The following is a 13,828-nucleotide window of genomic DNA, read 5'->3' on the forward strand; positions in this document are numbered from 1 at the left end:
GAATAAGTGCTAAGCACAGAATAGACTCAGAACAAGGAAAGTTTGTAGCGCGCTTAATTACCATTGCCAGATGACATTGCGATGGCACTGGATCTTATGAATTTCACAGCTTCTATTCTCCCGCCATTACTTGCGGTCTGCTGCTTGCTCGTCTGATGAAGCTTTCATGCGCACAGATGGGAGATGGTGAAGACCACGCTTTCAAACTACAGCGAGAGAGAGAGTGGCAGTTTAAGACGCGTGCCACGCGGGTAGGTGACGAAGACGACGACATTGCGTGCACAGCTCGAGAGCTTGGCAGTTTTTTAATTATTATTAACGAGATTTATTGCCTCAGGGCATCAATAGGCGAAGGAGTGATGAAGGATCCTTTATTGATGAAAATATTGGAAAAAGGTTAGCCGAATTTCTGAAGTCCAGTAGTGAGCGATGGTGTGGTCCCTGCATCCAGGCAATATTCATGTATGAAGCAGGGTTGCTCGGTGTAAGACCCGCTTTGAAGTGCCACAGTAAGTGGTTAATGTCGGCTTCAACGTCCTCGCATTTATATATCGGACACCAAGGCCTAGGAAAACAATCTCGATACTGTGGCCGCTTCCGAGTGGCGGCAAGTGTGAGGCTAACCCCGATCCGTAGTAAATACCACGCTTAAAAAAGCAGCTGTGGCATGGCATAGTTGTGTGAAGCAGCAGCCTGCGGAACTGATTTTTTTAGCGTCGCCGCGGGTTCGAATACCACTCCCGCAGCTGTAAAGTTTTTTTTATTTCTTTAGTACCTTCCCCCAGTGCGATGCCAGCTTTCCGCTGCAGTGAGATTCTTATGCTGTCGGTTAAATTAAAACATTATTCACGCCCCTCGAAAACTCAACAGCTAGCTTAAATATAGCATTTGGGCTGAATATTGGTAATCACTAATTCCAAGAGTCTGGAGTGAACGGTTCTTGGGGTTTCTCTTTTAGTGTCCTAGCACATAAAATCCGCCGAGAAGGGGTTGTCTGACTGTCCGAAGCCTGCTTCTAGCTCGTGGGCCACCTTCGTCACATGACACTGTGACGCCATCACCGGATTGCGAGCAAACTGCCCACCGTGGAAGTTCAAATAATGATTACACGCGAGAGATTCCTCAGGAAAAACATGTGTCTCACAAGCCCGACCGATGGCAGGGCAGTGGCCCGTAGCCGAACCGCTGCAGCTCTGCTCCAGGAGCGGAATCAGGGCTCCCAAGTATCTGTAATTGTAAACAATGACCAATTCTACAGCAGTACAAGTCTACAATGATGCAATATCACGCAAACATACATCTTATAATACATCAACCAAAGTAAGCCGGTTCAGGCCAAACAAAAGCCTAGAAAATCAATATAAACCATACAAAACCTGGGCTAACTTAACCCTAAGCTAAACTGGCCATGATTTTTACGGCGTAGCTGTATACCTCTGCTGTCCAAGGATATTTTCGTGTCGTCGTCGTCATAAGCAAAAAACGCCAGGCTAAAAATTGAATGCTAATCCGAATGGAAAAGTACCCAAGAGCATTGAAATCGTATATCCTACTGATCATGAAGGTGTCGTAAAATGAAAAATAAAAATATAAAAAATCAACATCAAATAAAAAGAAAAAAGAATATATACAGTATAGAAATCGTATATCAAATTGATCATCGCGCAGTCGTAAGATAAAAAATTAATTTTGTCGCGTAGAGGTGACGGCAGTCGAAGAAGCGATGAAAACGGACAAAAGGTCTCCTAAAAGAAAACTGCTTATTGGGCTGAGTTGCTCCCACAATGGACTGAATCACTCGGCGGCGGCGAAGCGACAAGCGTGCTCGGCGGTCGTCGGACAGAATGTCCGCCGCTGTCGGCCGTGCTCAGTTTAAAGCTGATATCGAACTTTCGAGATAAAGCGCGCAAAGTTACTACAACATTCCGGAACAACGTAGAATCAGCTCTGCCTGGCTGCGATCAATCGAGATAAATCTAGTCGCGTCTTGCGTCGCAAACAAAGCGATAAAGTGGTGTGGCGGCAGATTTGAATAACGAACAAACACTGCAAATATTCGCGGCAATATATACCGGGTGTTCCGGCTAACTTGAGCCATTAAGGGTTAAAAAATGTTATTAGAAGCAGGCAAGTGAAACCAGTTGCATATTGGTGACAGCCATCTTGCGCACCACATGCAATTTTTTGTTTGGCAATTAATTATTAGTGCAGTTAAGTCTCACTATCTAAATTATAAAAAATGATTTTAGGCAACAAATTGCATTTGAAGAGTGGTCGAGCACCTTCAGAAGACCGCACCATCATTTATGATAAGGAAACCCTCACGTGCGTCTTTTTTCCCCAGCACCAAAGAAAGCCCGCGAAATGCAAGATAAACCACGTAACTAACGCACTTGCGCGCCGCGATCGTGCTGCTCTCAAGCGTAGGTTGAGCAAACGAAATCGCCTGCAGCCTTGACTCGACGGCCCCGCACCAGCTGCAGGCCGATATGTTGGTGGTGCTTTGTCGTCTACGTCAGCCAGTGGCACACATGACGGTGCGAGTTGCCGTCGACAACATATCTGCCTGCCGCTGGTGCGGGGCCGTCGAGTCAAGGCTGCAGGCGATTTCGTTTGCTCAGACCACTCTTGAGATCAGCACGATCGCGGCGCGCAAGCGCGTTAGTCACGTGGTTTATCTTGCATTTCGCGGGCTTTCTTTGGTGCTGGGAAAAAAAGACGCACGTGAGGATTTCCTTATCATAAATGATGGAATGGGGTCTTCTGAAGGTGCTCGACAACTCTTCAAATGCAATTTGCTGTCTAATGCCAATATTTGTGAATTTAGATAATTAAAATTAATTTAGCTAGTAATTAATTGCGAAACAAAAAAATGTGTGCGGTGCGCAAGATTTTCTGTCGCCAATATGCAACTGGTTTCACTCGCCTGCCTCTAATTTATTTTTAATCCTTGGCTCAAGTTAGCTGGGACACCCGGTATGTGTATAAGGTAAAGTAAGGTAAGCAAAATTTATTGGATCTTTTAAGAAATTCGCGGCTGCAGGACCCGCGTTGTCCTCGTCTCAGGCGGTCCCGGGTCCTGTCCTCGCAAGGTCGGGCCCCTATTCCAGGGCTCCGCTGAGCCGCGCTGCCCCGCAAGCGTGCTGCACCAGGGTCCTTTGGACTGTGAGCTCGCTGCTGACGAGCCGGCTCTCCCATTGCTCCGCACTCGGGTGTTCGTGTTGGTGGAATGTTCTGTTTCGCTCACACTCCCACGTGATGTGGTAGAGTGTCGGCACCGCCCCGCACCAAGGGCATGTGGCTCTGTACTGTGTTGGAAACATCTTGCTCAGTAGGCGTAGGTTGAGAAAAACACCCGTCTGCAGCCTGCGCCACCCGGTCGCCTCCTCCTTTGTTAGCGCCCTGTGTGGCGGTGAGTACCTATATCTCATGCCCCTGTATAGGCCCAGGTGCTCCGCGTACCCCCCGTCGCAGGCCTGGGTGTAGAAGTCGTCCGGTTGCCCCGCTCGGAAACTCAACTCGCGAGCGAGGCCGTCCGCCTTCTCATTCCCCTTAATGCCTGCGTGCCCGGGTATCCATATCAGGTTGTGTATGTGTTTTCTATCCAAGCATTTTACCTTTCTGAGTATGTTTAGGGCCACGCTACCTATTCTACCTCTAATGTTAGCTCTGGTTAAACCTGGAATTACGCGATAGGTACAGCTTGCAGAGTGGAGCTTGCTTAGTTTAATTGCAAAGTCAGTCTTTAGCCGCTCCGTTTCGCTGGGCGTTCCTTCATCTTCGTTCCACTTGACACGGCGCATGCGCACAGCTGTGGCAGCTCGGTTTCGAAGGCGCGCAGCGCCGCCGGCAGCAGCAGCTGCTCCGTGCCACGTGGCTCGTCACGTGACCAAGCATGTGACGAACCACGTGATCAGCCGCGCCGCCGTGCCGCCGGCAGCTGCTCCGGACCACGTGACCAACCACGTGACAGCGTGGCCGCGCCGCCACGTTGAAGGCTAGAAATGATACCGTAATGTAGCTATCGCTACAAAAAACAAAAATTCAGGGGGGCATTTTGTTGACCTAATGTGCGGCGAGGCGAAAGCCTTTAGCGCGGTGTTGCTGCTTGCGTCGGTGATGTGTGTAGATGATTTTGATTAAAGACTACAAAGAGCGTTTTGGGTGGAATCCTTGCAGATCGGCGTTCATGAGGCGTCTGGCAAGTTTGCTTTGGGAACGCTCCTCTCGAACGATGGTCACGCCACTTAATGACGTCACACACTCATAAACCACACAGCTCTATCATTTTCTTTGCGATGCCACCAGACTTATCTCGATTGATCGCAGCTGCGCACAACTTCTTCAGACTGTTGCAGTTGCTTTGGTGCCTTATGTCGATGACGACATTTAGTTGCTGGATGTAACGGATTTCAGAAAGATCCATGGCCGCGAGTATGAGCCATTAAAGGCTTTCGCCTTGAAAGGACCAAAAATTTCAGCAAGTAAAATTACATTGGATGACGCTCAAGCCTTCTAGAGCGGGACGCGACAGCGTGTTGCAGCGTTGTCATGGAGTCCACGGAACGCTTTCGTCCGTTCGTCGCGACGCCTTGCCCGTTGGACAATTTAAGGAAAGGAAATGACACCTGTCGCACATATCTTGGTGGACACCTGAACCGCGCCGTAAGGCAAGGAAAATGAAAATTGGTTCTAAAAGAATGGAAATGACGCCTGTCTCACACATGTCGGTAAGGAAAGGAATATTCACCGTAAGGAAAGGAATAACAGGGTTAAGTTGGTTGAATTCTTGACCAGACGGTATTCCGTCGAACGTTAGACTAAGGAAAGGAATATTTCCGATGCGTGGTGCCGACAATTTCAACTACGCGTTCCGGTAAACATTACGTTTGCAGCAGCTTCGAAAAGGGTTGACGTCATTCGAAGCCCTCGTGTGAAGTGCAAACCGCATAATCTATGATAACGGCGCCTGCAAACAATGCGAAGCACGTTCCTTCTCCCCGCGTGTGTTTCCCGGTAAATATTACTGTTGCGTTTTCGTGTCTTTGTCGTAAGCAGTGAACGCTAGGCTAAAAATTGAATGGAAACACCATCTCCTTTGACAGCTTCGCTGTCCAACCACGTTCACAGCGTGGAAGGGAGTCCCAATTTTTTTGCTTGTACGTCTATTCATTACACAAATGCTCAGTTTGAATTCCCTGTTATGCCTGCAAGAAATTTGGTTCATTAAATCAGGCACGTGATTGGGTGCTCACACGTCTCACCAGGGAGTGAAATAAACCAAGAGATGTACCTGTTATTTCGAGAGCAGTGCACATCGTACAATGCAAGGCGGAGCCAGCGTTGAATCAGACCGAGGTGGTTGAGCTAATTCATTATTTTCATGGTAGGAACACAGTGGTTGGCTTTGCTCACCACACTGCGGCACCACTTTCCTGTACTGAAATTCCGGCGAAAATAGAAAGAAGATACGACTGTACTGAACTATTGAGTAAAGCTGAGATTTGGGCGAGGTGGTAAGCATTCATGGTGGGTGAACAGCGCAACAAAGGCGGGACAAAGGCAAGACAAGCGCTGACTATATATAGCAACTTGTCAGCGCTTGTCTTGCCTTTGTCCCGCCTTTGTTGCGCTGTTCACCCACCATGTACTGAACTACTCACAGTGTGAATGAAAAAATTTCCACAGCAACGCCGCCAACAGGCTTTGATTTGGCAGTGGAATTTCGTAAAAAAGCATTTTTTTTTGCGCTGCTTGCAGTTCTTTCAGACCTCACTGTTCTGAAATTATTTCTTCCTGCAAAGAAGGGCCCCGCCGCGGTGGCTCAGTGGTTAGGGCGCTCGACTACTGAACAGCAGTACCCGGGTTCGAACCCGACCGCGGCGGCTGCGTTTTTATGGAGGAAAAACGCTAAGGCGCCCGTGTGCTGTGCGATGTCAGTGCACGTTAAAGATCCCCAGGTGGTCGAAATTATCCCGGAGCCCTCCACTACGGCACCTCTCTCTCCCTTTCTTCTTTGACTCCCTCCTTTACCCTTCCCTTACGGCGCGGTTCAGGTGCCCAACGATATATGAGACAGATACTGCGCCATTTCCTTTCCCCCCAAAACCAATAAAAAAAAACAAGAAGGCTTACAACTTGGGAATTCCACAGCCTCACACGGTATAATTTCTACGTGTTTTACTCTACAGTCTGATCATCCGACAGACACGCAGCTGATAATGAAAATGTTGACTGCCGTATTACGGTTCCCGTTGAACGGTGGCCACAGGCACGGCTTAACCAACGACCCTCGTTAGCGCACTGCACAGGGTGTTTAACCTAAGACTTTACACAATTTTTAAAAATAGGCTTTTTAGTTAGAAGAGAGCTTTTCTCGGCGTAACATTTTTAGCAGTGTAGTACATCGCGGCGACGGAGGTGTGCGGCACCTGCCCTTCGTGTTCGTCTCGTGCACGTCCAGACTGCAAAATCTATGTCTTCGCTTGGAATCTTCACACTAAAAAGAAGCACTTTAAAACGGGAAATCATTCCGGGCTACACTGACAAAAAACGTTAGCCCGGAGTACGAGTCGAGCCATCACCCTCTCCCTCAGACAGTGCTTCTTGGCCTCCCTCACCCCACCTCATGTCTTCCCTCCCTCACCCTCACCTCACCATGTCTTTCCTCCCTGACCCTCGTCCTCACAAATTTTCAAGCGCGCATCCTCCCTCACTCTCATCGAGTGAAATCCTCATGAGGTGAGGGTGAGGACACCCTCATGAGGGCTCGCCCTCGTGACGATGGCCATCTGTGGTGATGAAAGTCCCTTCTGAGGGTTTTGCTCTCAACTTTGTGGATCCAGCGTTTGGAGGAGCGCCGCCGTTTAATTACTTAGTATGCAAGCTGCGTCGATAAATGGATGGATGGATGGATGGATGGATGGATGGATGGATGGATGGATGGATGGATGGATGGATGGATGGATGGATGGATGGATGGATGGATGGGTGGGTGGGTGGGTGGGTGGATGGATGGATGGATGGATGGATGGATGGATATGTGGATGGGTGGGTGGGTGGGTGGGTGGCAACTTTTATTTCCACCGGAAATGAGTCCCTTACTGCCCCCCGCCCCCGGCACGCAGGCCAGTAGGACGGGGGCCGGAGACTCCGCGACTAAAGGCTAACAAAGAGGTTTTTGTCTCTTCGCGGCCTCAGCCTCCAGGCGGATGTCTTGTTTCTGCCGAGCGGGATCTTCGCTCTGCGGCAGGGCTTCCCAGCTCCTCCTTTCCCACGGCTCCTTTGTAGGGCTTCCCAGCTTTCTCTGCTGTCAATATCTTCTTCGATCCGGGGCAGTCGGCGCATTCCCATATTATATGGTCTAGGGTGCCCCTCTCCCCGCACGTTTTACAAAGAACGTTTTCGTATTCCCCTGGTAGGACGTGAAAGGCCTATACTGGGTTAACGAAATTTCCGGCTTGCAGGCGCCGCCATGCTGTCCTCTCTGTATTACTTAGCTTCCTATCCCGTGGTGGCACCAGTTTTCTGTTTAGCCTATAGTTCTAATTGATTTCGGAATAGGTTTGCGCGCCCTCGTCCAGGTTCAACGGTTACCCGGAAGTAGAGAGCTCGGGCTAACTCGCGTGCCGCTTCGTTGCCGGGATCCGACGAGCGCCGGGGTCCATATTAAGCTGACTTGCCGGGTCAGCTCTCAGCCGGACAGGATCCTCGCTTCTTCCGGCGAGATTCTGCCTTTTCTTTAAATTCCAGATGGCAGTTTTACTATCGCTGACTACGAATTTTGCTTTCGTTCCAATGCAAGCGAGCGCTATGGCAACTTCTTCGGTCGTCTCTACGTTGCGGCTGCGAATAGTGGTTGCCGACGAGGGGGCGCCTACTCCGTTGACTACTGAGGCAACCGCCGTGCCTGACTTCCCACTAGCCGCGTCCACGTAGGCGACCTCTTCGGGCTTCATTTTTTCGAAGCGTTTCGCAAGCACCTCGGCTCTCTTATTCCTCCTCTCAGTATTATGCTCCGGATGCATGTTCCTCGGGAGTGGGGGTATTGCTGTTTCCTCCCTACATTTAGGGGTGATGTCAGTTTTATGGTGGGGCCCGTGGTGCTATGCGAACTGCCTCTGCGTATTCTTCCCAGCTTTTGAGCACCCCCTAAGAGAGGAGTTTCTTCGTAGATGTGCACATCGGGAGTCCTAGGGCTCTCTTGACACATTTTCGAATGAGGGAGTAAATTTCCCTCTTTTCATCCGGTCTTATATTTAAGAAGGGTGGGGCATAGCACACTCGACTAAAGACGTAAGCCTGTATTAATATTTGTTGGCTTTTCTCTTTAAGGCCTCTACCCCTGAGAGAGATTCCCCTAAAGATGCCTAGGACTTGCGACGCTTAGGCGTCTAGATTATTTATGACGCCGTCGTTGCATCTGTTTTCCGGCATATAGAATCCCAGGATTATGATTTGCTCCACTCTAGAAACGGTTTGACCCTCCACTTTGATGTCGAATTTTGAGTTTGTTTTTCCTGAGGGATTTGGGATTATAGACGAAAAGTTCCGGTTTTTGCGGTGAGCAAGAGAGGCCCCTATTGTCGGCATAGGCCACTACCGTGTCCGCTGCCTCCTGCAAGCGGCGTTCTATGCTCGCATCGCTTCCCTGGTTGATTCAGAGGTTGACGTCGTCCACGTATATGCTGAGTTGCAGGCCCTATATTTTCTTGAGGGCCGTCCTCTCATGGCCACGTTGAAGAGGAAAGGCGACAGGACGGAGCCTTACGCGTTGTGCCCTTGCTCTGTGGCTCCACTGCGGGGGACTCAATGTCTTGGAACTTTATGCAGACGCTTCTGTCTGTCAGGAAGTCTTTTATGTAATTGTAGGTTTTCTCTCCTACACCTATTTCTATTAGGCCCTGGAGTGTAGCGTCGTGTTTGATGCGGCCGGACACCTTTGTCAAGTCTAGCCGTAGGATCACTTTAGAGTCCCTCGATTTATCGACCATGATGTCGTATTTTAGTCGGAGCATGACGTCCTGTGTGCTCAGTCAAGGTCGGAAGCCTACTATTTCGTGAGGCCACAAGCCATTTTTCTCCGTGTGCTTTGTGAGCCTAGCCTGCACGACTCGCTCCATCAGTTTCCCTACGCAAGAGGTTAGGGAGATTGGCCAAAGATCTTCTAGCTTTGAGGGCTTGGCAGGCTTTGGGATTAGGACCACGTTGGCCTGCTTCCATTGCTGGGGTAGTTTCCCGCTGTTCCAAGCTTCCTTCTTGTACTCTGTGAAAGCTCTGTTGGAGTCGTCGTCTGAGCTTCTATGGATCATATTTGGATCACATCGGGTCCCGGGGCCGATTTAGATTTAAGGCTTAATGGTCCTGCCTTTGCCTCTGCCTCCGTAATCGGGGCGCCCAGTGTAGCGTTCGCCGCTCCCGTGTACGCCGGGAGGGCGGAGGAGGTGGTGTCTCCTATCCACATTTGTTTTAGTTTATCCTTGAATTCGGCGTCTGTGCCTTCGTGCGCGTGTCTAGTTTTGGCCAATCTGATGCTCGATTGGGTTTTGGATTTTGTTGGGTCTAGTAGGTGACGTAGCAAGCCCCATGTCTTGGAGAAGTTCATGCCCCTTTCCATTTCTACGCGACTGTCACACCAATTTTGTTCGCACAATTTGATCGGATAACTTTCGATTTTTTTGTTGTGTCTAGCTGGCCTTCTGCGAAGATTCCTGTTCCGTGCAGAAGGCTAGCTAGACACAAGAACGAAATCGAAAATTATGCGATCAAATTATGAGCAGATAAATTACAGATGTCGCGATTAAGCGAGTACAGAAGTACGTTTCCGATAAATTTACTTCTTTCTTGGCGTGTCGTAGCGCATTCATGCGGCACACACGCACACACTGAAAAGCCCCCCCCCCCCCCCCCCCCCCGCAATGTACGACTCTGGCCTAGCAGATGGTACGCGCGTAGTAAACCAACGGCTGCCAGCTCGGCCACTTAGCCATGCCCCAAGATGAAAATTCAAATGGCCGACCGTGCAAAACTTTTGAATTTCCGCGCGTATGAGACTTCGGTTCAGCTGTAATTTTTTAAGCGAAAACCTTCACTACGCTAGGTAAAATAGTCGTTACGTAGGCCGGAGAATAACCTTGTACGACCTTCAGCCCAACCATGTTAGCCGTGTATGATAATATGAGGTACAGTTATGGGGTCGAATCCTTGACCCTGACCTTGACCCATGACCTTTAGTTGACCTTTGACCTCTGACATTTGACCTAAAGAACATCCTATGGGGTGATGTGAAGATGTGAAGTGACATCCGATGGGGTGTCGTAACGCCATGTGATACCACGTCATAGCCACGTAGTCGTGTGGGTGTATATATATATATATAGAACGCTTAGCAATTGTGCTTGCTTTTCGCTGAATTCGAGGGTTAGCCTTGTTAAGCCACTGCTAATTTTTGTTTTTTGTTTTTGCTGCTTGCTGCTTTGCCTTTGGATAGATTTTCTGAATATACTCACTCGTAAAAGTCGTCCATCCATTGCAACTGCGCTGGAGTAGAAACCAGGAGGTTGAAAATGGGCGTCCTTGATGTCAAAGGGTCCTTGCGGCCCACTGCCTTGCGCACCGGCATATTGTACTTTGGTGCCGTCCACTATTTGCGTTACGTACCAGTTTGTTCCGGTGGGACTGTTGTAAACGAATTTTACTTTTGTTACGTCCCTGAAAAGAGAGGCGACGTAGTGAAATTCAAAATACATGGTCATGAAAGTGGGAAGACGCTGCGTCGCGGGTCGCGTTGTCCATACACTGCGCGTAGAGAGACTCTACAAACTTGTCATGGAGCAATGCTTGCCACGGCTTGTGGCAACAGGCAGGTGTGCAAGCCGTCAAAATGTACCACGACGGGTACTTGGTCGAAGTTCTTTCCCTGAACAAAAAGAACGATGGAACCGGCGATGTGAATATATCTTAGCTTCGACACAATTGACCTGCCGGGCTCACATAGGCTTCTCTGAAAAACATGAATATACACGTGAAAAGATATGTTTGAGAGGGAGAGAGTGAAGGATTGATTTTGTTGTACTTAAGCTGACAGTTCGTCTAGTGCAAGTATAAATGTAAGCACAACTGTTTTGAGCCGTTTCGATGAATGTGTTTATGCATGTGGACACACGTTCTAAACTGCCATGGCACATTCTAGCCTCAAACGTTTCAGCAAACAATTTAATATTGTTGTTGACGGTTGAAATTGAGGGAAAAAGTGCTCGAAGCCACGATGGACATCACTAATCTTCAAAAGAAGGTTTATGATAAAACCAATCAGCATGTTATTTAGCAAATCATGAGACATGGGAAGAAAGGTGAGAGCAGATTTTTGCTGACTACGGTTTGGTTGTATGGTTTTATGGGGTTTAACGTTCCAAAGCGACTCAGGCTATGAGGGACGCCGTAGTGAAGGGCTGCGGAAATTTCGACCACCTGGGGTTCTTTAACGTGCACTGACCTCGCACAGTACACGGGCCTCTAGAATTTCGCCTCCATCGAAATTCGACCGCCGCGGCCGGGATCGAACCCGCGTCTTTCGGGCCAGCAGCCGAGCGCCGTAACCACTCAGCCACCGCGGCGGCTTTTTGCTGACTACATTTATTTACCTATCAGCATTCGCTTCAAATGAACAGATGCAAACTGCCAGTGTACCTGAAAATATTCCTTTGAATTTGCGCTACGCTATATTTAGGAATATTAAAACTTCGCTGAAGCACCCGCGATGCATGATATGGTAGGAAATTTCCAAGTAATTTCACCGCGTAAAGGGTGGGATTGTAGGGCTAAGCGTCGCCCATTGTCACCATTCCGTGGAATCTGACGGCTGTGCTTGGCGCAACGGTCAAAGCCGGGCCCAAGCAGATGGGCACGAACGTGAAGACCAGCGGCGAGGCAGCCGCCGCCTTCAAGAGATGACGCCCGTGCACGGGCTCCTGCCGAGTCCTGTGTGACGGGAAGCTTTCACGTCAGTCATGACTCAGGCTTCTTCACGGGAACATCTGGCATGTCCCCCCGTAGCAGAGAGTACCGCAAGCTTGATAAGTTTCCCTTGGCGATGACCCCTGAAAATGGCTCGGTCAATCTCATCAGGGACCACGTTGAACTACTAATAGAGAGTTGTAGGATGCCAGAGCCCTGTACGCTTGATCCCGGTATTCCTTTTTAAGATTAGAGAGGCTTGGAGATTTTGACACAACATGCCTTGTGTGCCTGAAAATGTTCCTATGACGGGCCTGTTCGGCCTACGACGGGCTACTAGAGGAATCCCCCAGAGTGGAGCAGATAGATAGATAGGAAGTTAATAGCTTTCCTCTTTAGCCGTGTTGCTGCGTCTGGTGGATGCCAGTGAGTAATTACTCCTTTGTTACAATCTACTCCATTTTGTGAGATTGACTAACGCTCTTTCCACTTCGAGTTATTGATCGATTCGCTCTCGCCCTACCATAAGCTTGTGGTCCTGGTTAGCTCAGCTGGCAGAGCGAATGCTCCGGAGAAGCGGGGGTCCCAGGTTCGAACCCCGGACCAGGTCGAATTTTTCAATAACTGGGAAGTTTCTGAGAAAGCTGTCTAGCTTTCTTTTGTACCGCATGCTGCGTTTTGGTGGGTTCCAATGAGTAATTACTCCCTCACTACAAATCCCCTCCATCTTGGGGGCTTCCCCTAATCATTTGACTATTATAGAAGTTGGAACCCAGTCTAACGTCATCGCAATAATCTACCGTCACCACGCGTTCATACTGCAAAAGGTCCTACCACAGAGCACCTCAGTTCACTTACATAAAAAGTCTCCAGTTTCTGTTAGGCCATAAAAAGTCTCTTGACTCCTTGCTTTTGCCGGCTTCTACAAAGCGCTGGAATTGTCTCGAGAAGGGCATTGTTGGTATACACCATCCACATATGTATAACCAAATTAACGTTTCTGCTAGCGCAGTAGGAACAATAGCTGTTCCTTACTTTGCGCAAAATAATATCGTGCGCAATGTGAGTGTCTGAGATTCCACCAAATAATGTATTCTTCTCTGACTGGATACATGGGCTTCCACAATGAATGCTCTCAGAAGCTTTAAAGGGCCACAGAAAAGGGCGTTTGTGGTTGGCTTTAAAATGTTTGCGCTGTGTAGACTTCAGTCCACCGAGCGTTCATGCCGCGTACGAGTCCTCAAAAGTGAGCGGGAAACTTACAATAAATTTTTTAAAATTCCCGCTTTCGCACCTCGCGGCGACGCGCGGTGCCGAGCTTTTGCTCGAAAACCTGGCAGACGACGTCACGTCTTGCAAATGACGTCTGCAGGGGGGGGTTATCATTGGTTCACAGCGCCAAATTCTTTCCGACTTCACGCGCTACTGCGGCCGCGGCCACTCGGCGCGCTCCGCAGCCGGCGGAGGTAGGGGAGGGGCCGAGTGAGTGGGGCTGGCGGAGGAGCGCTGCCGTTTTGGCGTGCGAGAGGAGAGGGAAAGGTGCGAAGACGCGGAAGCTCAAATTTTGTCTGCATATAACTCAGCATCCACAAAACGCATTAAAGTAATTCTTGCTGGGTATAATTGTGAACCGTCGTCTTTCAACATCCAAGACATATCGCACCTTTATTGAGACCCCCTTTCTGGGTCCCATTAAGTTTCATGGCATATTACTTGGTGATCTCAAAAAATGTAACATGGCGACATTTGCTCTGTTTACTTACGCGTTGCAGTTTTTCTTTTGTGTAACCCCTTCCCGTCAAGCAACGTTCCTATTTTGGAGCTTCCGGGGACACGTAATAAATTTAAACACTAGTTATTTTGTTGACCAGAG

At 49.1% G+C, this 13,828-nt stretch overlaps 1 protein-coding gene across 1 annotated transcript in view; it reads right to left on the reverse strand.

Annotated features, from left to right (window-relative positions):
• LOC144110406 (uncharacterized) overlaps positions 1-13,828 on the reverse strand; it is a 90,794-nt gene that overhangs the window by 59,134 nt on the left and 17,832 nt on the right. The window contains exon 5 of the mRNA XM_077643263.1: positions 10,509-10,710. Coding sequence (XP_077499389.1) covers positions 10,509-10,710 — 202 coding nt within the window. The remainder of the gene's footprint in view (positions 1-10,508; positions 10,711-13,828) is intronic.

The sequence above is a fragment of the Amblyomma americanum genome, chromosome 11 (genome assembly GCF_052857255.1).
Source record: "Amblyomma americanum isolate KBUSLIRL-KWMA chromosome 11, ASM5285725v1, whole genome shotgun sequence".
Lineage (NCBI taxonomy): Eukaryota > Metazoa > Arthropoda > Arachnida > Ixodida > Ixodidae > Amblyomma > Amblyomma americanum.